This window comes from Vigna angularis, chromosome 5, assembly GCF_016808095.1.
Source record: "Vigna angularis cultivar LongXiaoDou No.4 chromosome 5, ASM1680809v1, whole genome shotgun sequence".
Lineage (NCBI taxonomy): Eukaryota > Viridiplantae > Streptophyta > Magnoliopsida > Fabales > Fabaceae > Vigna > Vigna angularis.
In genome coordinates, this window is record NC_068974.1 from 8,568,006 (window position 1) to 8,589,082 (window position 21,077).

Below are 21,077 nucleotides of genomic sequence, written 5' to 3' on the forward strand. Positions count from 1 at the left end.
TACCTAGCTTAAGAAGGAGATCAAATACTAATCACCGGAACTACCTAGCTTAAGAAGGAGATCAAGTACTAATCACCGAGCTTCAAACTCTTACAAACACGTACTACATAATATATAGTAACAACTTCACCAATCTTGAAACTATCTCCTCTAACTCCAAACTCAACATATGAATCTTTTACCTTCTAAGCATTGATTCAACAACACTCCACATTTTCATAAAAACATTTTCACAATAATTACCTTAAAAGTTATATTAATAATAAATCCTAATTAATCTGATTGTATTATAAGCCAGACTAATAAAATTCCGTAATTTATTAAATGATGCACTCTAGAGAAAATATTATAACTATGGGAAAGAAGGATAATAACCCATTTGTCAAAAGCAACCTTGTCAATTCCATCTAAGTCCACCATTGTAATTAAGAATATATACAAGTGATGGAACAGAACTACGCTTGCAAAATTACACATGGACATGGTGTTTCTTTAGGGTCCTTGGGTGAGTCTCTGCATTTCATTCTGGTCAGTGAGAGTCTCAATGAGAAGGGGAGGCGCATACTGGGCTGTCCCTTGGTGCTCTTCAGAATCCTGGCAGAATGAGAGGACTATGGTATCAATTGACATCTCCACAACTGCAAAGAAAAGGGTTGCAACAATGTATCCAAGAGCCCAGCAAACCTGCATTACACAATTCTTCAAAATTCACATTTGATGGTGAACTGGTAGACTTTATTTTGGCAAATATTTCCCATCTCTTGGTCTCTTTATAGAATTTAGTCACTTTGGATAAACTTGTCTACAGATACTTACACGAGAAGAAAATAAGAAATAAAAAATTAAATAAATTTTTCTATAAGCTAAATTAGCTTATGCATGAATCATAAATAAGTTTGTTGAGTAAATATGAAAAAAAAAAACTATAAACTAATTTATACATAAACAAATTTTAGATTATTGAAAAACTTAATTCAATCTTCTTTTCTTAAAAGATTTATGGAGAAATTTATCTGCAACGTCGAATGCAGGAGTTAGTCACTCATACAGTGTTTTTGTTTTTTCGGTTCTCAATCCAGCAAGTAGACAATCAAGTAAAAGCAACAATTGATTGCTTCTCATAAATTTGCTTTGGAACATGAGCATCTGAGTGTAATGCGTATCGTATGGTACAATTAGTGGTGCAGCTGCATAGGCATTGATTCATGTATAATCCCGAGATATATACAAATTCCGTAAATAGCAGTAGGCTGCAACACAGTTATTTAACATAATGATTTTGAAATATAAATATATATATATACATATATATATATATATACACACAAATATATATATATATATATATGAAAATTGTATGTAATAACAGACAATTTTATTGGCACAAAGAGCTATCAAGTTTAATAATAGAAAATAGAGAATTTGAAAAACTTTCCCTTGTTAAGAATAAAGAAGAATTTTATGAGTAACTATTGAATTGCGTATTAATGACCCTAGAACATAGAAAACATACCACGACAGGAAAGAGTGGAGACGAGGTCTTGTTATGAGAAGATCTGTATTTGTGAGTGTCTAACATGAGGAACGCAAACAAAGCACATGAGAGGCTGACACACAGTTTTCCAAGGAACAAAATGACATCTCCGATCACATTAAGACGACCAATCTTCAGAATATTATTCATTATCAGGTCTGCCGCAATAGAAGAAGCAGTAAAGAAACTTTTGCCTGTTATAGCAATCTGCCGGTGCCAAAAAGACACTTTTAAAAGCCAAGTAAATAAAGGTAATAAAGTCTGTAGAAACTTTTGCCAATTATAGAGATATGCAAGACACTTTTATCATCACGTTTTACCTCTTTGACAGAACTACAATAGCATTTTCTCGATGCAACCTACAAGAATACCTCTACAACATGTTTTGCTTTCTATGATGCACACCTTACAAAAAAACAACCAAGGGAAACGAAATTCAGTCTCTAAGGAACACTTAAATCACAATACAACAAGTACAAGTGAATCAGCTTCCACTTGCATTTTTCATGGAAGATCCCAAGCCAAGGGATCAACAACTTGAACTATGGCTTGAAAGATACAAGAAGGCGAGGCCTCCACTGATCTCAGTAGGCCCAAGTTACTCTCATCATGGGCCAACCATAGTGTGTAATAAATTGTATGGAGTAGGAATACACAGGCTTGTCTTGCTAGGGTTTCAATTGAACTTGTTTGAGTTTAATAGAAACCCTAGGCTGGTCACACATGGAGAAACACACCTAGCTTACACAATTTGCACATGTATGCAAGTGTTGAAAACATGAGTAGACAAGTGTCACTTGAATCACTCATGGTGCTAGATTTTTAGGATCACATGGGGGAATTCAAATTTGAATTTTCCCCCTCTTTTCCGCTCAGAAAGCCGGACCTAGCAATCTATAGACGACCTCAACTTGGAATGAGTATTGAATTGATGCCAAAATTGCATCTCAAACTTGTTCTTGAGTTCTTTAGGATAGTCTCCTAAATCCGGCTCTCCTAGCCTCTTCCTTGAGAGTTGGTTGAACCTCTCTCAAGAACACTCATCCTCCTCAACTTTGCTTTTTTCAATCCTCTCTTACATCAATCTTCCACCGATTGAAGCAACACTCCTTGAATCATCTTCATCAAGTTTCCATTACTATACTATATCCCCATTCTCAATTAATGTATTGCACCACAATAACAAAACAAATGCCATCATAATGAATGAATAAAAGATCTTCTTTACCGTAGATTAACAAAATTTACCAGGATGTAAGCATTTCGATTTACTGATTTGATGGTCCATTCAATACACTTGAGAAAACATTGTGAAGTTCGGTATGCAGCCTTGCCTATGCAACTGTTGCACCCATCACTTGAGCCTTTTAGCTTGCGACGAATAGCTTCAAGCAGAAAGCGTATAGATTCTACAAATGATACAATCAGAGAGCCAAGAGCCACAGACCCAAGATTATATCGCATAAGCCGCGTCATAGAGGATAAGACAGAAAGAAAAGGAATTTCTGGCTGCATTGTGAAATGTGAATCATATTTAGCAGCGTAGATAAAAGAACTTTGTATGTGAAAACTAAAATACTTATTAGATGATCTCATTCATATACATAAACCAAGAAACCACAAACGTTTGCAAGTTAGGTCTGAATTAGGCTTTTACAAAGCTGTGAATCCACCTTGAGTTCTTGACATTTGATACAACTAGTTAAACACAATCCTGCACCATAATATTGTTTTATTTGATAAAATGAGTCACGTTTGAATAATTCATCACGCTACAACTTATACTGATCACGAACCAATTCTGAACTAAAACAATTAATTGTGACCATACCTAGGCCGAGACCATAATTCATTCAATATAATTAAATAGTTCTTTATTGACTGCATGAAAAAAATCACTGAATTCTATAAATTGCATTATGCATTATGGATGAGGAATACAACTTACAGATGTTTCACCATGGGCCCAGTAATAAGAGGCAACAGACCCAGCAATCACTGTCGAGGAGAAAGCTATGAAAAATTGTGTAGCCCAATAACATCCAAATAGGTGGAAAAGGATGGCAACTCCAATATGTGGTGTGTAATGAATGCTATAACCACAACAATGATCACAGTTTACCCGTTTTGCAATAAGATCATATGTGCAGCAGTTAGAGTTGCAATTATTCTGAACAACCTGGCCAGAGCTGAACATATGAAGAGAAGCTGATACCCAGAACATGTAAAACACAACAAGTATACTGTATGGTATGAGTGGGAAAATAATGAGTGCTTGAACTTCTCCTATCACTTTTGCAGCAACCTGTGAACAAGCACTAAATCAAAATAATTGATTGACTCTGTAAAGGAAATAATTAAGCATTATAATTTCAGGCTTACTGGTTTCTAGCCTACGCATTGTGACAACAGGATGCACCAACATTACACATCATATGGGAGTAAAAGTCACAAAAGTGTGTGAGTGAAGTGGGCAGAGATCAATCACAGAGGATGAGATGTGTAGTATATCTACACAAGAATGTGTTTTGGTTTGTGAAAAGTACAATTATCAGAGAGGAGGGTAAAAGTTGCAGGATTTATTCATTGTTAAATAAGAGGAATGATAGGTTAAATATATATGGCCATAGTTGGATAAAGCTGTAATACAAAATCGGCCAAATTAGCACCGGCTTTGAAGTCTTGTGGAAAATAAGACTGATTTATTATTTTCAATCATGAAAAATACATTCTGATACTTTCTATGTGTAGTAATCTAATTCTCCTAAAAAGGGAAATAGGAAAACTAGGAAAGTAAAATAAAATAAAGATTATATATCTATTTCCTTTACTTAGGAAGATTCTAAAGATATTATCTCAAATTACAAAACTCCCCCTCAAGCTGGATCATACAAGATTGTATGAACCAAGCTTGGAATAGTCAAACTCAATTATAGAGAACGTCAATAAATCAAATTGGACAGCAATGGACGAGGGCGAACTAGCACCATGAAACTTCAACTTGGACAGCAATGGACGAGGGAGATTTCCATCAAATGGATGATGACTTGCAGCAGCAAACAGCAACAAACTACAGGGACTGGATTGCCATCAATAGTGGCAAACAACAACAAAACTTCAAGAACATGATTTCCATGAGTAACATATGGGAAGATTCTAAAGATATTATCTCAAATTACAAAACTCCCCCTCAAGCTGGATCATACAAGATTGTATGAACCAAGCTTGGAATAGTCAAACTCAATTATAGAGAACGTCAATAAATCAAATTGGACAGCAATGGACGAGGGCGAACTAGCACCATGAAACTTCAACTTGGACAGCAATGGACGAGGGAGATTTCCATCAAATGGATGATGACTTGCAGCAGCAAACAGCAACAAACTACAGGGACTGGATTGCCATCAATAGTGGCAAACAACAACAAAACTTCAAGAACATGATTTCCATGAGTAACATATGGGAAGATTCTAAAGATATTATCTCAAATTACAACACTCCCCCTCAAGCTGGATCATACAAGATTGTATGAACCAAGCTTGGAATTGTCAAACTCAATTATAGAGAACGTCAATAAATCAAATTGGACAGCAATGGACGAGGGCGAACTAGCACCATGAAACTTCAACTTGGACAACAATGGAGGAGGGAGATTTCCATCAAATGGATGATGACTTGCAGCAGCAAACAACAACAAACTGCAGGGACTGGATTGCCATCAATAGTGGCAAACAACAACAAAACTTCAAGAACATGATTTCCATGAGTAACATATGGAAAGATTCTAAAGATATTATCTCAAATTACAACACTCCCCCTCAAGCTGGATCATACAAGATTGTATGAACCAAGCTTGGAATAGTCAAACTCAATTATAGAGAACGTCAATAAATCAAATTGGACAGCAATGGACGAGGGCGAACTAGCACCATGAAACTTCAACTTGGACAGCAATGGACAAGGGAGATTTCCATCAAATGGATGATGACTTGCAGCAGCGAACAGCAACAAACTGCAGGGACTGGATTGCCATCAATAGTGGCAAACAACAAAACTTCAAGAACATGATTTCCATGAGTAACATATGGGAGGCCTTCAAAGGCTAACAACCACAAACCTGTAGGGACTTAACTACCCTAAACAACAACAAACCTTCAGGGACTTAACTGCCCTAAACAACAACAGACCTACAGGGATTACACTACCCTGCAGCGGCACTAAAAGGCTAATAGCCACAAACCTGTAGGGACTTTAACCACCCTGAACAACAACAAACCTTAAGGGACTTAACTGCCCTAACAACAACGAACCTTTAGGGACTTAACTGCCCTGAACAGCAACAAACCTGCAGGAACTGAACTGTCTGCAGTGGCTAACAACAACAAACCTATAGGGACTTAACCACCTTACAGCGGCTGAAATAGCAACAAACCTTCAGGGACTAACTACCCTGCGGTGGCTGAAACTTTTCTTCCCCTCACGACTGAACGGCATATGAACGTCAATGACAGAACGTGAAGGTGGAAGAACACCATACAATGGCTGAAACAACAACAAACCTTCAGGGACTAACTACCCTGCGACGGCTGAAAGTTTTCTTTCCCTCATGACTGAACGGCATATGCACGTCAATCACAGAACGTGAAGGTGGAAGAACTGGTGAGACTTATGATGGCATCAAAAGGCCAAAGACAGGGTGGAGGTCCAAAGTTCTCTGTTGGACTACTCCTAAATGCTTAGCTTTGTATCACACAAGAAGGATATACTAAACTTGAACCCAAGAAGAAATGTGATGCAGTGGCGTCGAGAGAATGGTGGAGACAGGTCAATGGCTCACAAGTTAAATCAACTGAGCACCAAGGAAGGGTAAAGTACTCGCTTGGTCCCAAGAAGGAGCGTGCATGGATTCCAACTCCCCCAAGTTGGATTAGAGGTGGAACACCCAAAAATCAAAAGATTGTTCAAGGGTTGTAGAGAGATTGACAGTAGCTCGCAAAGCGGCGAGACTCCTGTCTGTGGCGGCAGCGACTGATTGTAGCGGCAGTTGGCTGTGCCGGCGCCGACTGTGGCATCAGCGGCATCAAAGCAGCGGAGACGACGGCAAGAAGCAACAATCAGTGCCACACAAGAAAGGGAAGAAAAGGCAAGAACAGCAACACAGTACGGCGCGAGGCGAAACCCATTGGTGGAGGCAGAGAGCCCTTCGCAATGGAGAAGAAAGAAGTGACGCAGTGGCGTCGAAAGCGGACTAGGCATCGAAAGAGGTCTCCCTGGTCATGAGACGTGAGGCGAAACCCATTGGTGGGGGCAGAAACTAAAACGCAGTAACGAGATGGAGGACCGACGATGCGGAAGCGTGCGGCCGAGAAGACGAAGATGCTGTGAAGAGAATGAAGATGGCAGCAATGGTTGCTCTGGAGGATTAGAACAGAGAGATGAAGGTCCGGCGAGACGACCGGCAACGGCGCGGTGTGATTCCGACACCAGGACGACGGCGCGTGACAAACACGCACCCGAGACCAGCTGAAGAAAGGCGGCGCATGGAGGCGCGTTGAGAGGAGACGATCAAGATCCGCTGGTCACCGGTTGAAACTGTGACGGTGGCCGGCGGCGGACGATGGCCGAAGGCTAATGGAGGACGGCAGTGGTGCACAGCGTAATTATCAGTGAAGGCAATGGCCTTTCATGGTTCCCTGAAGAAGAGACTTTCGGTCTTTGATTGGCAGCCAATGAGAATGCCAAAAAAGATTGGGCATCACTTAAAATACCTATTCTGAGATAAATTCTGGAAGTATAGCATATAGCTAGGTCAGATTAAACTCTGGAAGTATAGCTTATAGCTAGGTCAGATTTTAACTGGAAGTATAGCTTATAGCTAGGCCAGATTATGGAAGCACAACACGACTTTGTGTAGCTGTTATCAGAAAAAAAAAACAAATGTATTTGGTAATATTGGAGAAAGGCCAGAATTCTAAGGCAGAACTTGACTAGGGCAATTGGAGCCCATTAAAAACATATGTTAAAGAAGAAACTTTTAGGCAGACAACAAAGACAGCGGAAGCGAATCAGACAAGCTCTGATACCATGTGGAAAATAAGACTGATTTATTATTCTCAATCATGAAAAATATATTCTAATACTTTCTATTTGTAATAATCTAATGGTTTAATAGCCTATTTTGTCCCCACTTTTGCTGAATAATGTCAATTTAGTCCCTCGGTTTAAAAGTGTTTGAAAGTGGTACTCAGTTATTAAACTTTGCGTCAAAATCGTCCCTTCCGTTAAATAGAACCAAACAGAGTTAAGGCATTGATGATCTGGCACAATGCAGTGGTAACGTGTCAATTAAAAGTTGTATGCGTGGTGACGTGGAGAAGACCCAGAAACCAATTCAACCATCAACACCACCACCCCATTCCAGAAACAGATCCAAACTCTCAAATCCCTTCCATAATCCAATCAACTAGGGGCAAGTCCACCATATCCTCCTTGCTCCTTTCCACTTTCTCCAACAATACTCCCTCCTCCAATAATGACAGCCCCACCATCAATGCCACTACCCAAAGCAAGAAAAAAACCAACTTTTCTGCAGCAACCTTCAGAGGGTTAGGGTGCACCGCCGGCGCGTCACAGCAGGTGTCGGTGCTGGCAGTGATTCGCTCCTCCACCGATTGGCAAGGGAAGAAACCAAGAAAGAAGAAGCACAAGAGAACCACCAGTGACGACAAGAACAAGACTTTCCAGGGATTCTAGAGGGTTCCAATCCTATGTGTGTGGATTTTCAAGATGTTTGTTGTGGCCCTGGCATTGGGTTCTCAGTAGATGTTGCTGCCTCTGTTGATTATGTTGTGGCCCAGAAGAATGTATATGCATCTGATTTCTAGGAGGATAGGCTAAGGGTATTTCTGGGAGGCTGTGGTGACGTTCTTGGACGTCGACATTCTTAACACCATCGGAATGTTGTACTCCATGGCGCACTTCGTCGGCTTCACCGACGAAAAGGGCGGGTTCGAGGGACATTACTTCGCGTTCATGTCCGACGCCACTTCCATCGTTGTGGGGTCCTTGCTCGATACCTCCCCCTTCACGACGTTTATCGAGTCGTCGACTGGGATTCGAGAGGGCGGGAGGATGGGAATTACAGCGCTTACGGTGGCTGCGTATTTCTTCCTGGCATTCTTCTTCACGTCGCTGCTGGCGTCAATTCTAGCGTGGGCGGTGGGGCCGCCGCTGATTCTTGTGGGGGTGTTGATGATGAGATCGGTGGTGGAGATTGATTGGGAGGACATGAGGGAGGCGATACCAGCGTTCGTGACGCTCATTCTGATATCGTTGATGAATTCGATTGCGTATGAGCTGATCGGTGGGATTGGGACTTACGTGGTGTTGAACCTTTGGGATTAGGGCAGAGAGATTTTCGGTCACTTTGGGGTTACCAAAACAACAAGGGTACCCCAAGACGAGGATTCCCATCATCACCCTGAGAGGGTCAATGGGGTACTACAAAATCAACATTCTCCACAAAATCCAACTTTAAAAGCACTTCAACTAGGGGCGGTGGTGACAGTGGCGCCACAGAAGGAGGAGCCCAAGAATGCCACGACGAATTGGGGGTAGTTTTGGAGGAGAAAGAGGATCACGTCGCCGTGCCCTAAATCAATTTTTCCCAATCAAAAAAACCCTACACGTCAACGTCTAACTACGTAACACGTCATCACACATACAACTTTAAATTAACAAGTTACCACTGCAATGTGCCAGATCATCAATGTCTTAACTCTGTTTGGTTCTATTTAACGAAAGGGACGATTTTGACGCAAAATTTAATAATTTAGGATCACTTTCAAACATTTTTAAAACGAGGGACTGAATTGACATTATTCAACAAAACCGGGGACAAAATAGGCTATTAAACCTAATCTAATTCTCCTAAAAAGGGAAATAGGGAAACTAGAAAAGTAAAATAAAGGGAAATAGGGAAACTAGATATGAAATAGTAGAGAAGATTAGGAGAAATCTCCCTTATGTTTAGCATACACATAAGGTAGTTTATTTATAATGTAAGATAAGGGTTAAACATGGGCTAAGCCCAATTAACATAAACACACAACTTAACATCTAACACTCTCCCTTTAGCTGGAGCATATAAATCATATGTTCCAAGCTTGTTACAAAGATAGTCAATTCTAGGTCCTCGTAAGGACTTGGTGAATATGTCTGCCAACTAGTTGCTTGAGTTAACGAACTCAGTCTTGATATCTCCGGATATGATTTTTTCTCTAATAAAATGACAATCAACTTCAATGTGCTTGGTTCTCTCATGGAAGACAGGGTTAGAGCTAATATGAAGAGCAGCTTGATTATCACATATAAGTGTCATGTGAGTGACATCTCCAAATTTCAATTCACTAAGTAATTGTTTAAGCCACACAAGCTCGCAAGTAGCAGATGCCATAGCTCTATATTCTGCTTCTGCGCTGGACCTTGCCACAACACTTTGCTTCTTACTTTTCCAAGATATCAGGTTGTCACCAATAGAGACACAATATCCAGAAGTAGACCTCCTATCAGAAGGGGAACCAGCCCAATCAGCATCTGAATAGCAAACGATTTTTGTATCGTTGTTATGGCCATATAGCAAACCTTTTCCAGGTGATCCTTTAATATACTTCAGTATGCGAACAACTGCATCCCAATGGTCTTCACATGGGGAGTTTAGAAATTGACTCACCACACTAACTGCGAAGGAAATGTCAGGACGCGTAACAGTAAGATAGTTTAATTTACCAACTAATCTTCTGTACCGTTCAGGATCTGAGAAAGGCTCCCCCTGATTTGGTAGGAGTTTGATGTTAGGGTCCATAAGTGTCTCAACAGATTTACAGTTCATTAACCTTGTTTCCTCCAAGATGTCTAACGCATACTTCCTCTGAGATATGACAATACCATCATTGGATTGTGCTACTTCAATACCCAAAAAGTACCGGAGTTTGACAAAATCTTTGGTTTGAAAATGGTGACAAAGGTGTTGTTTCATCTGAGAGATGCCGAGATAGTCACTTCCTGTGAGAACAATATCATCGACATACACTATTAAGTAAATACATGCAGCACTTGAGTGGCGATAGAACACTGAATGATCCGCTTCACTGCGAGACATACCAAATTGTTGAACAACACAACTGAATTTACCAAACCAAGCCCGAGGAGACTATTTTAGGCCATATAAGGATTTGTGAATACGACATACAAATCTAGATGACTCCCTTGAGCAACAAAGCCAGGCGGTTGCTCCATATAAATTTCTTCATGCAAATCACCATTTAGGAAAGCATTTTTGACATCAAGTTGGTAAAGAGGTCATTGTCGAAGAGCGGCCATGGCAATGAATAGGCGAACAGAGGTCATTTTTGCCATTGGAGAAAAAGTATCACCATAATCCAAACCAAAAATCTGTGTGTAGCCTTTGTCAACCAGTCGAGCTTTCAGACGATCAATTGTGCCATCAGGGCCAACCTTGATAGCATACACCCACCTGCAACCAACAACAGACTTTCCAGATGGTAATTGGACAAGCTCCCAAGTTCCACTTTTTTGTAAAGCACTTAATTCATCCAGCATAGCTTGACGCCAGCCAGGATGAGTTAAGGCATCACCCACAGATTTAGGAATTGACACAGAAGAAATGGATGAGAGACAAGTGTAAAAAGATGGAGATAATCTGTGGTAACTAAGAACAGTATAATGGGGGGAAGGGTTACGGGTAGAGCATATACCTTACGGAGGGCAATAGGCAAGTCATACTCATTTGCTGGAGCCGGAGGAGACACAGGAGGCGGCACTGGAAGTGAGTCATGAGGGAGACAATTGCGGCGACTATAAACCTGAAGGGGTGGTGGTGAAGGACGATCCTGTGGTGAATGAGAGTCTAAAGAAGGAGGAGACAAAATGGGTGGAGCATCACCAGAAGGATCACAGATAAGAGGAATATCAACAGTAACAGGGAGAGGTACAGAACTAGAAGATAGATGTGTAAAGTAAAAAGAAGATTCATCAAAAGTGACATCAGTAGAGATAAAATGACGATTGAGGGAAGGGGAAAAACACTTATAGCCCTTTTGTGACCGTGGAAATCCTAAGAAGACACATTTGTGAAACCTAGGAGATAACTTATCAAGACCAGGACTAAAATCATGAACAAAACATGTAGACCCAAAAACTCTAAGAGGTAATGGATGTAGAGGGTCTTGAGGAAATAAGATAGAATGAGGGATTTTGTTATCTAGGACGGAAGATGGCATGCGGTTGATAAGATAACATGCCGTGAGAACAGCATCACCCCAAAAACGTGAGGGTACTTGACCATGAATGAGAAGGGTACGAGTTGTTTCAATAAGGTGTCTATTCTTGCGCTCAGCCACCCCATTTTGTTGAGGGGTATAGGCACATGAGGTTTGGTGAAGAATGCCATGAGAAGCCATGAAATGTTTAAACGGTTGAGAAAGGTATTCACGGCCATTATCACTGCGTAAAGTGCAAATAGAAACTCCAAACTGAGTTTTTATTTCATTGAAAAAAGATTGAAAAATAGAAAACAACTCAGAACGATTCTTCATGAGAAACAACCAAGTACATCCGGAATAGTCATCAATAAAGGTAACAAAATACTGAAATCCTAAAGTTGACTTAACACGACTAGGTCCCCAAATATCAGAATGAACCAATGAAAAGGGGGATGACGCTCGTTGTGAAACACTACGAGGAAAGGAACTACGAGTATGTTTACCTAACTGGCAAAACTCACACGACAAACTTGATAATTTCGACAGACTCGGAACAAGTTGCTGCAGTTTGGCAAGACTGGGATGACCTAACTGAGCATGAAGAAGGGGTGGTGACTCCATGATTACGCCAGCATGTGGAGAAGGGCTGAGATGATATAGGCCATGAGACTCACATCCTGTGCCAATCATGTGTTTCGAACTCCGGTCCTACAACCAAACAGAATCTTTGGTAAATGAAATAACACAATTAAGGGAACGAGTTAGACGACTTATGGATAATAAGTTAAAAGGAGACCCAGGGACATAAAGTACATTATCAATGGATATGGACGGAAAAATATGAAGAGTACCAATACCATGAGATGAGACTCTAGACCCATCAGCCATCGTTACCGAGGGTAAATTATCTGGACATGACAAGGAAGAAAACAAGGACTTGTTACCAGTGATATGATCGGTGGCGCCTGAGTCAAGGACCCAAGATCCGAGGGAGTGAGTCAGACCAACAAAAGGAGTACCTGTGCGTATAACAGAAGCAGATGTAGTGGAACTAGAGTGCTGACGGTCCTCATACCATCTGAGAAATTCCTGAAAGAGTACAGGGTTATTTATGGTATTTGATGAAGTAGGATGGTCTGCAAACGGTGATCGGGGAGGTGGATCAGAATTAGCCATTGCTATAGGTCGAGGAGGACGTCCATGAAGCGCATAACATCTATCAATTTTGTGGCCTAGCTTGCCACAGTGGTCACATTTTGGACGTCCTTTACCTGGCTGGCGAGACCGACTCCGATCATCAAGTTGGACAGCCATGGAGTGGGAGAAACCCTAAAAAAATCCAAAGTGCTCCGATTGACGCAACAACAACAGATCTAGAAAGAGGACAAGGAGGCGAGCACGACGGTCCTGGTCGGCGACGGATCTCGCCAGCGACACGCCGGCACGCGCGGCGGGAAGCGACGGATCTGGTGACCTTTGCGGCGGCGCGTGGAGGCGCGTGGGTGGTCCGTTCGCCGCGATCTTTGTACCACGGTGGTCGCTCGGCCGAGACGATTCCGATGGTGTGGTCGTCGATCGATTCTGGAACTCCGGCGATGGGTACTGGAGACTGTGGAACTGGCTGGAACAAAACCTAAGCTCTAGATACCATATGAAATAGTAGAGAAGATTAGGAGAAATCTCCCTTATGTTTAGCATACACATAGGATAATTTATTTATAATGTAAGATAAGGGTTAAACCCTAAATACAGAATGGGCTAAGCCCAATTAACATAAACACACAACTTAACATCTAACACTAGGAAAGTAAAATAAAATAATATATATATTTCCTCTAATTAGGAAGATTATAAAGATATTATCTCAAATTACAACAAGTCTTATTTTTCCCACACAGATATGAAAATGTACCCCAACTGCTCCTCTGTAGCCAGTAACAACATACTTAGAGTACAGTACTATACACAATCATATGATTGAAGGTTATTGATAGGTTCCTTTCATGAAAACTAGAGAAAAGAGAAGAAAATACAGAAAACACACCAACTAAATGGTAGGTGAACTACAATATGCCATAGAATAAAATGGAAAGCTCACAGAGGAGAGATATGCTCCTTTCCCGCAGCGATCTCACTAAGTTTGTTGAATCAAATGATCAATTTGCAGATGTGTTAACCAAGTCTTAAAAGAATCTCAGATTGGGTTTATCTGTTCCAAGCTTGTTACATATAATTTGTATGCTCTAGCTTGAGAGGGGTGTTAAATAAGTATTAAAACTTCATAGAAAGTAATTGTTTTGGGAACTACTACTATTGTACCTATGACTTGTACCTAGTTCTATACATAGATTTCTAGTTCAGCCTTTTGATCTTTCATTTTATCATTTTATTAAATTTCTATCATTATAAATATGAGATCACAAGAGTGGTGTTTCAAGCCCTCAAAAATATATTTTGTCCCCTATTAATCTTAAGTATATCTTTCTGCAATCATCCGACGCTACCACATTCTTGTATAATAAAAGAGTTGGTATCAAGGGGTGATAGGATATAGGGTGATAGGATATAATGCGTTTAGGATAGAAGGAAGAGGAAATGAGAGGGCAGTTAGGAGGGAAGAGTTGTTTGACAGTTAGTTAGTTAGTGGGAAGGGGAAGAAAGACTTTATAAATAGGGTGTGGATTCTGCACAGGGGCCAAGATTGATTTTAGTATTCTTTTGTAAAGACAGGAACTTTTGTCCTGTGGAGCGGGATTAGGCTCCCTGGCTTTTGCCATCTGTGTACATTGTTTGAATAGTCAATACAGAAACCCATTCTTTTTACAGTTTGAGTTCTTGATTGTGAGTGTGTGAGTGATTGTTTTGGATAGGTTTCATACCCAGAAACCTATCAATTGGTCTGACCTGTCGGATATCCTTAGGAGAGGAGTGTTGGATCATTGGGAGAGAAGCGTGATGAAAGGAAGAATGAAGGCTTTGGAGAAAAGGATGGATGGAAGAATAAATTCCCTGGAGGGAAGGATGGAGTCTGTGAAGAGGTGGGCAGCGAACAGAAAAGGGAGCTAGCAGAACAGAAAAGGGAGCTAGCAGAATGGAGAAGAAATATCCAAGAAATAAAAGAAATGCTGAAAAAATCCAAGAATCACAGAAAGAAGTATGAAATCTAATAGGAAAGGAAAGAAAGAGGGAGAAACAGGTAAGGATGTTGTGCAAGATAGTATGCTAGACATCAAGAAAGCCAAGAAACTTTTAGATGGAGGAGAAACGGATAATAGCGTAGAGGAAGGGGTTGTCCAATACTGAGGGGGATGTTTTTACCATCACATCAGGGAGTAGAGGGTCAGAAACTGCTGTTTTGAGTGTTGATTGCTTTGCAAGAATTAGAGGGCAAGAGTAGAGAGAAGAAAATATATGTGAAGAAGACAATGACGAAGACTGTGATGGAGACATTGGTGCGGCAGTGGCTAAGAAAGTGGCAGAAGTTGTTGTTGTAAGGGTGAATAATGTGACAAATGTTGGTAGGGAAAATACATCAGGTGAAGACCATGATGGGAAGGTTGTAACTCTTGCTTCTCCAAGTAAAGTTGCAAAGCTTTTTAGTGAAGATAGAGAGGTAGGTTGTGGTGGGTATGTCAAAACAGTGAAGAAAGGGGAAGAATTGTTGAGGTCTGGGGTTAAAACAATGATGTCAGGGAGTGACCTAGCTGTGGTCTAGGTGTCCATGGGTGCATCCACTAGGGCTGTTACAAATCCATTTCTTGAAATTACGGAGGTTATAACACCTGCAGATCTAGCTTCTAGTAACAGCCACAAAGGAATTTCCAGGTTTCTTGCAGAATCTTTATTAACTAGCCATCTTATATTACTCACACTGGTGAAAGGTAAAGATGGTAGGAAAGAAACTTTAGGAATGGAAGCAGTGCAAACAGTTTCAGAAGCAAACTGCAATACTTGTGCTCCACAGTGTAAGAGGACACAGGTCAAAAAACAGTATAGAACAGTCATGTGGTCTAGGGGAATCTTGGAAAAGGAGCATTTCTTATTAATGGAACAGAAGGAGTCAATACTTCTCTCATATAGACCACCACCCAAGCCTCCTGACTTGAATTGGAGGACAGTAGCCAGTGGGTTCCCTTCATATGATAACACGATGATGAAGAGGAGCCATGAGATCAAGCTTCCTGGTTCCAACCTGGAGGACAAGGTTGTTCTGTAGCAGGGTGTAATGATAGGATATAGGATGATAAGATATAATGGGTTTAGGATAGAAGGAAAAGGAAATGAGAAGGCAGTTAGGAGGGAAGAGTTGTTCGACAGTTAGTTAGTTAGTGGGAAGGGGAAGAAAGACTTTATAAATAGGGTATGGGTTCTGCACAGGGGGCAGGATTGATTTTAGTATTCTTTTGTAAAGACACGAACTTTTGTTTTGTGGAGGGGGATTAGGCTCCATGGCTTGTGCCATCTGTGTACATTGTTTGAATAGTCAATACAGAAACCCATTCTTTTTACAGTTTGAGTTCTTGATTGTGAGTGTGTGAGTGATTGTTTTGGATAGGTTTCATACCCAGAAACCTATCAAGGGGTTACTAAACAATTTAATGATTTTTTTAATTAACTTAAACAAATGAGACTAAAGGGATAAGGCAAAACAAAAAGACCAAAATTTTGGCTTAAAGCATGAAAAACTTGACCGATTCCTTGAGAAGCTACTTTAGATCCATTAGCTAGGAATATGAAATTAGGTGTTATAGAAAAGGAGAGAGAAGGAAACAAAGAGATATTACTAGAGATAGAAAGAATTAATATAAAAGAAAGTAGATTTTTATTCAATTGATTCAATACAGTTTATCCACTTCTATATGTACAGAACTCAAACTCTAAAGTAATAATTACAAGAGATCTCTAGAATCTTCTAACAACTTCTAGTAATTTAATATCCTACCAACAACTTCCAATACTGCATTTAATATCCAACTAAGAACACTCCCCCTCCAATTGGTGAATGAATGAATGTGTTAGGAATAAAAGAGGGAAGTAACATAATACCTAAATGAATGTTTATCTATCATTCTTGGCTTGCATGTGAGATCATGAAATTGCTTAGTGGGAAGAACTTTTGTAAACAAATGTGCTAACTAAAGTCCAAATGAGATGTAGGAAGTAGTGATAAGAATGGCAGTGGAGATACAAGGAGAAACCGTGCCTCAGTTACTTATTGAGTGGCAGGAAGAAGGACCTAAGGCAGCTACATGGGAAGATGAAGCAACCATGAAGGACCAACTCCTAGACTTTAACCTTGAGGACAAGGTTGTTCAGGGACAGACGAGTAATGATAGGATCCTAAGGGTCTATGTGAGGAAAAAAATGGACAAAAAAATAAGACATAAACGGTTAGATGGTAGACAAAGGTTGCTGGTCAAGCGGGAGGGTGTTAGTTTGTTTGGTTTGTTGTTAGTTGCTTTTGTACCTAGTATATAAGGGAAAATAATTGTCTTTGAGGGGGACGTTTTGATTTTGGAGAGAGTGTGACAGGAACATTACATCCTATGGAGCAAGGATTGCTTCCTTGGTTGTTATTGTTGTACGTAACTTAGCAACAAAGAAGTTTTGTCTTTTCCGTGAGTTGTGTACGTTTGTTCGTTCTTTTTTCGTCCCAACCAGAGAGGACAACCAAGGATTCTTATCACCAAGAACCCTATCAGACAAGGAGATCCAATGGCCTTGTGGGGAAGATGCGAAGTTACCTCGATGACAGGAAAGAGGCACAAGACCTTCAGGCGCCAAGCTCCAACAGATGTTATATCTAGGTAATTAATGCTATAGGTACATATAGTAGTTTTCCAATATAACTACTTACTACCAAATTTAATACCTATCCATAGTTGGATAAAGCCGTCAATATTACCATTGCAAGATGCAAAATAAGCAAAATTAGCACCAGCTTTGAATTCTTATTTTCCCTGCACAAGTCTATAAATGTACCCCAACTGCTCCTTCATAGGCAGTAACAATATTCATAGTGTATGGTACTTCATAAGGTCTAAAATTTACATACAATTCAATCATAGTTAAATAATTCCATATTATAAAGTGATGCTTGCCTTCAGGACAGATGTTGCCATAAGGATGCGTCGAACAATAGCAATTGATGTAAGAAAGGCAACAACCATGATAAAGGTCATAAGTATAGTGACAGCCCGTATATGAGTCAGCTCCTAAAAGTGACAGAATTTCATCAAATCTACAACAAAAATTCATCAATAAAGAGAGACAAAGAAGACTCAATCAGGATGTTACTTACCCTCCCATATACACTAATGTAAGGGTCATGTTCACCAATGATGGGAGAAATAGCATCATTTCCAATCCATCCAGCTGATGATTAAGAAAAACTAATTCAGTACCATTGACAGATTTAAAGAAACAATAAAATATTATTTGGCTAAAAAGTAATATCAGAATAGGTGCCAACTACAATCACCATAAATATAAACTTAAAGAGAGAACAGTATAAGATCTAATCAATAATTCTTTGGTCAACATATCTCCGAGAAAACTCAGCAATATAGCACTTTCAATACTCCATATTCATATATTTCATAAGAAATGCATCCCAATAATTTGATGTGCTTCTAAGTAGTACATTGAAAGCTAAGTATTTTACCAAAACATGTGTAGAATCAGTCTGGCCTATCTCTGACCTGGGAAGCTATTCTTTGTTTATTGTAAGTCATAAAACTAAAAATATCTGTACCAAGTGCCAAACAATGGCTTTGCCCTTACCTCACAAAATCCAACAAAGAATTTTCTTGTTGATAGGATATAAAAAGTATAGTTGATACAAGGGCACAACAAGCTCAAAAGTTAAGAGAGGCTATGCTGCTAGAGCAAGCATTAAACAAATAGAATGGATAAAGTAGGGACAAAAGGACATTAATCCAAAAAGAGTAATCGTACTATTTCAACATTTATATAATGATATTTCATAAAAACAACCATATTTAATAAATAAAAAAAGAAAAAAACCTTAAACAGACAAAGAGTTACTTACTGACCTTTTAGGTAGTAGAACATTGTGACAGATATTATCAGAACATTAAACAGAACAACTGTTATCCAAGGCATTGCAGCAACAAAATGTCGAATCATCATCAGCCAAATCACAGACAGAAAAAGAGGCAAAATTCCTCCACAAACAATCAGCACAGGCCATGCCTTTCCTATGTCTGCCATGTACCTCTGCAAATATAGATCATGTCACATTCAAATTCCACAGCACATAACAAAATATACTGAATGGCACAACATCCAAAATACTGACAATCAACATTTGGTAGGGAGGCACAGTAGGAGATATAAAATTGAGAAAATAGAAGAGATGAAAATAGGTACTGTTAGGTTTCTGATCAAGAAACCTAAAGAAACTCACTCTAACACACCCAGACTAACACACCAGGATGACTGTATAACTCCTCTTTGTATTATCAACAGCAAGAATACAATGTACAGTGAACAATTGAGAGCTTAACCTCCCCCACAAGAATAATAGTTTCCTGTTAGAATTCTACTAAACAACCAACCAACTCCACATAGCTATTCAATAGCTATTTATACAATCGAATTCCCGCCCTTCCTAACTGCTAAGGCAGTTAGGCATTCAAAGTTTTATTCCTTCTCTCGTATACCCTCTGTTGTAATTTGAGATAATATCTTTAGAATCTTCCTAATTAGAGGAAATAGATATATAATCTTTTATTTTATTTTACTTTCCTAGTTTCCCTATTTCCCTTTATTTTACTTTCCTAGTTTCCCTATTTCCCTTTATTTTACTTTTCTAGTTTCCCTATTTCCCTTTTTAGGAGAATTAGATTATTACAAATAAAGAGTATCAGAATGTATTTTTTATGATTGAGAATAATAAATCAGTCTCATTTTACACATGGTATCAGAGCTTGTTTGATCTGCTTCCACGGTCTTTGTTGTCTGCCCGCGGCCGGCCGCCATGGCTGCTGGCGGCCCCCTAAAAGTCTCTTCTTTAACATATGTTTTTAATGGGCTCCAATTGCCCTAGTCAAGTTCTGCTTAGAATTCTAGCCTTTCTCCAATATTACCAAATACATTTGTTTTTTTTTTATAACAGCTACACACAGTTGTGTTGTACTTCCAGTTAAAATCTGACCTAGCTATAATAAGCTATACTTCCAGTTAAAATCTGACCTAGCTATAAGCTATACTTCTAGATTTTAATCTAACCTAACTATAAGCTATACTTCTAGATTTTAATCTGACCTAGCTATAAGCTATACTTCCAGAGTTCAATCTGACCTAGCTATGATCTATACTTCCAGAGAGTTGAATCTAACCTAGCTATAAGCTATACTTCCAGAGTTCAATCTGACCTAGCTATAAGCTATACTTCCAGAGAGTTGAATCTGACCTAGCTATATGCTATACTTCCAGAATTTATCTTGGGTATTTTAAGTGATGCCCAATCTTTTTCGGCATTCTCATTGGCTGCCAATCAAAGACTGAAAGTCTCTTCTTCAGGGAACCATGAAAGGCCATTGCCTTCACTAATAATTAGGCTATGCACCACTGCCGTCCTCCATTCGCCTCCGGCCACCGTCCGTCACCGGCCACCGTCTGTCGCCGACCACCGTCTGCCGTCGGCCACCGTCACAGGTTCAACCAGTGACCAGCGGATCTGGATCGTCTCCTCGAGCGACAGTCAACCCCGCCGGAGTCAGAACCAGACTCCTCTCAACGCGCCTCCACGCGCCGCCTTTCTTCAGCTGGTCTCAGGTGCGTGTTTGTCACGTGCCGTCGTCCCGGTGTCGGAATCACACCACGACGATTTCGGTCGACTCACCGGACCTCCTCCTCTCTATTTTGTCCCTCCATAGCTGCCATTGTTACCATCTTTGTTGCTTCACAGAATCTTCATCCTCCTCGCAACACACTTCCGCGACGGGTTGACGAGGATCCACCTCAGCCGCGAGGAGGAGAGGGTGTAACCTCGCGTTTCCACTTCACAACTACTGCCCTTTGCTGTTCTCTCCGATGCAGTCAGCCGCCGCCGCTGCAGTCAACCGCCGTTGCTGCCGTTGTCGCCGCTGCCGTTGCTCGCTGCACGCTTCTGCATCGCCGGACCTCCCTCTCGTTTCTATGTTCTGGTTTGGTGCGTGTGTTTCGGTTTATGCCTCCACCAAATGACCAGGACCTTTCCTCCACCTATCACCAATGGGTTCTCACTTCGTTTT

The 21,077-nt window shown here is 40.3% G+C and overlaps 1 protein-coding gene across 2 annotated transcripts in view; it reads right to left on the reverse strand.

The window, feature by feature from the left end:
• Positions 1-300: 300 nt before the first annotated feature.
• LOC108340550 (choline transporter protein 1) overlaps positions 301-21,077 on the reverse strand; it is a 28,960-nt gene continuing 8,183 nt past the window's right edge. The window contains exons 4-10 of one of the 2 annotated variants that reach the window (XM_017578011.2): positions 18,873-19,056; positions 18,119-18,192; positions 17,919-18,032; positions 3,483-3,839; positions 2,783-3,043; positions 1,514-1,741; positions 301-684 (exon numbers count right to left, since the gene is read on the reverse strand). In XM_017578011.2, the coding sequence (XP_017433500.2) occupies positions 493-684; positions 1,514-1,741; positions 2,783-3,043; positions 3,483-3,839; positions 17,919-18,032; positions 18,119-18,192; positions 18,873-19,056 (1,410 nt within the window). In that variant the 3' untranslated portion in view covers positions 301-492. The remainder of the gene's footprint in view (positions 685-1,513; positions 1,742-2,782; positions 3,044-3,482; positions 3,840-17,918; positions 18,033-18,118; positions 18,193-18,872; positions 19,057-21,077) is intronic. The other variant, XM_017578012.2, reaches the window with a different exon arrangement.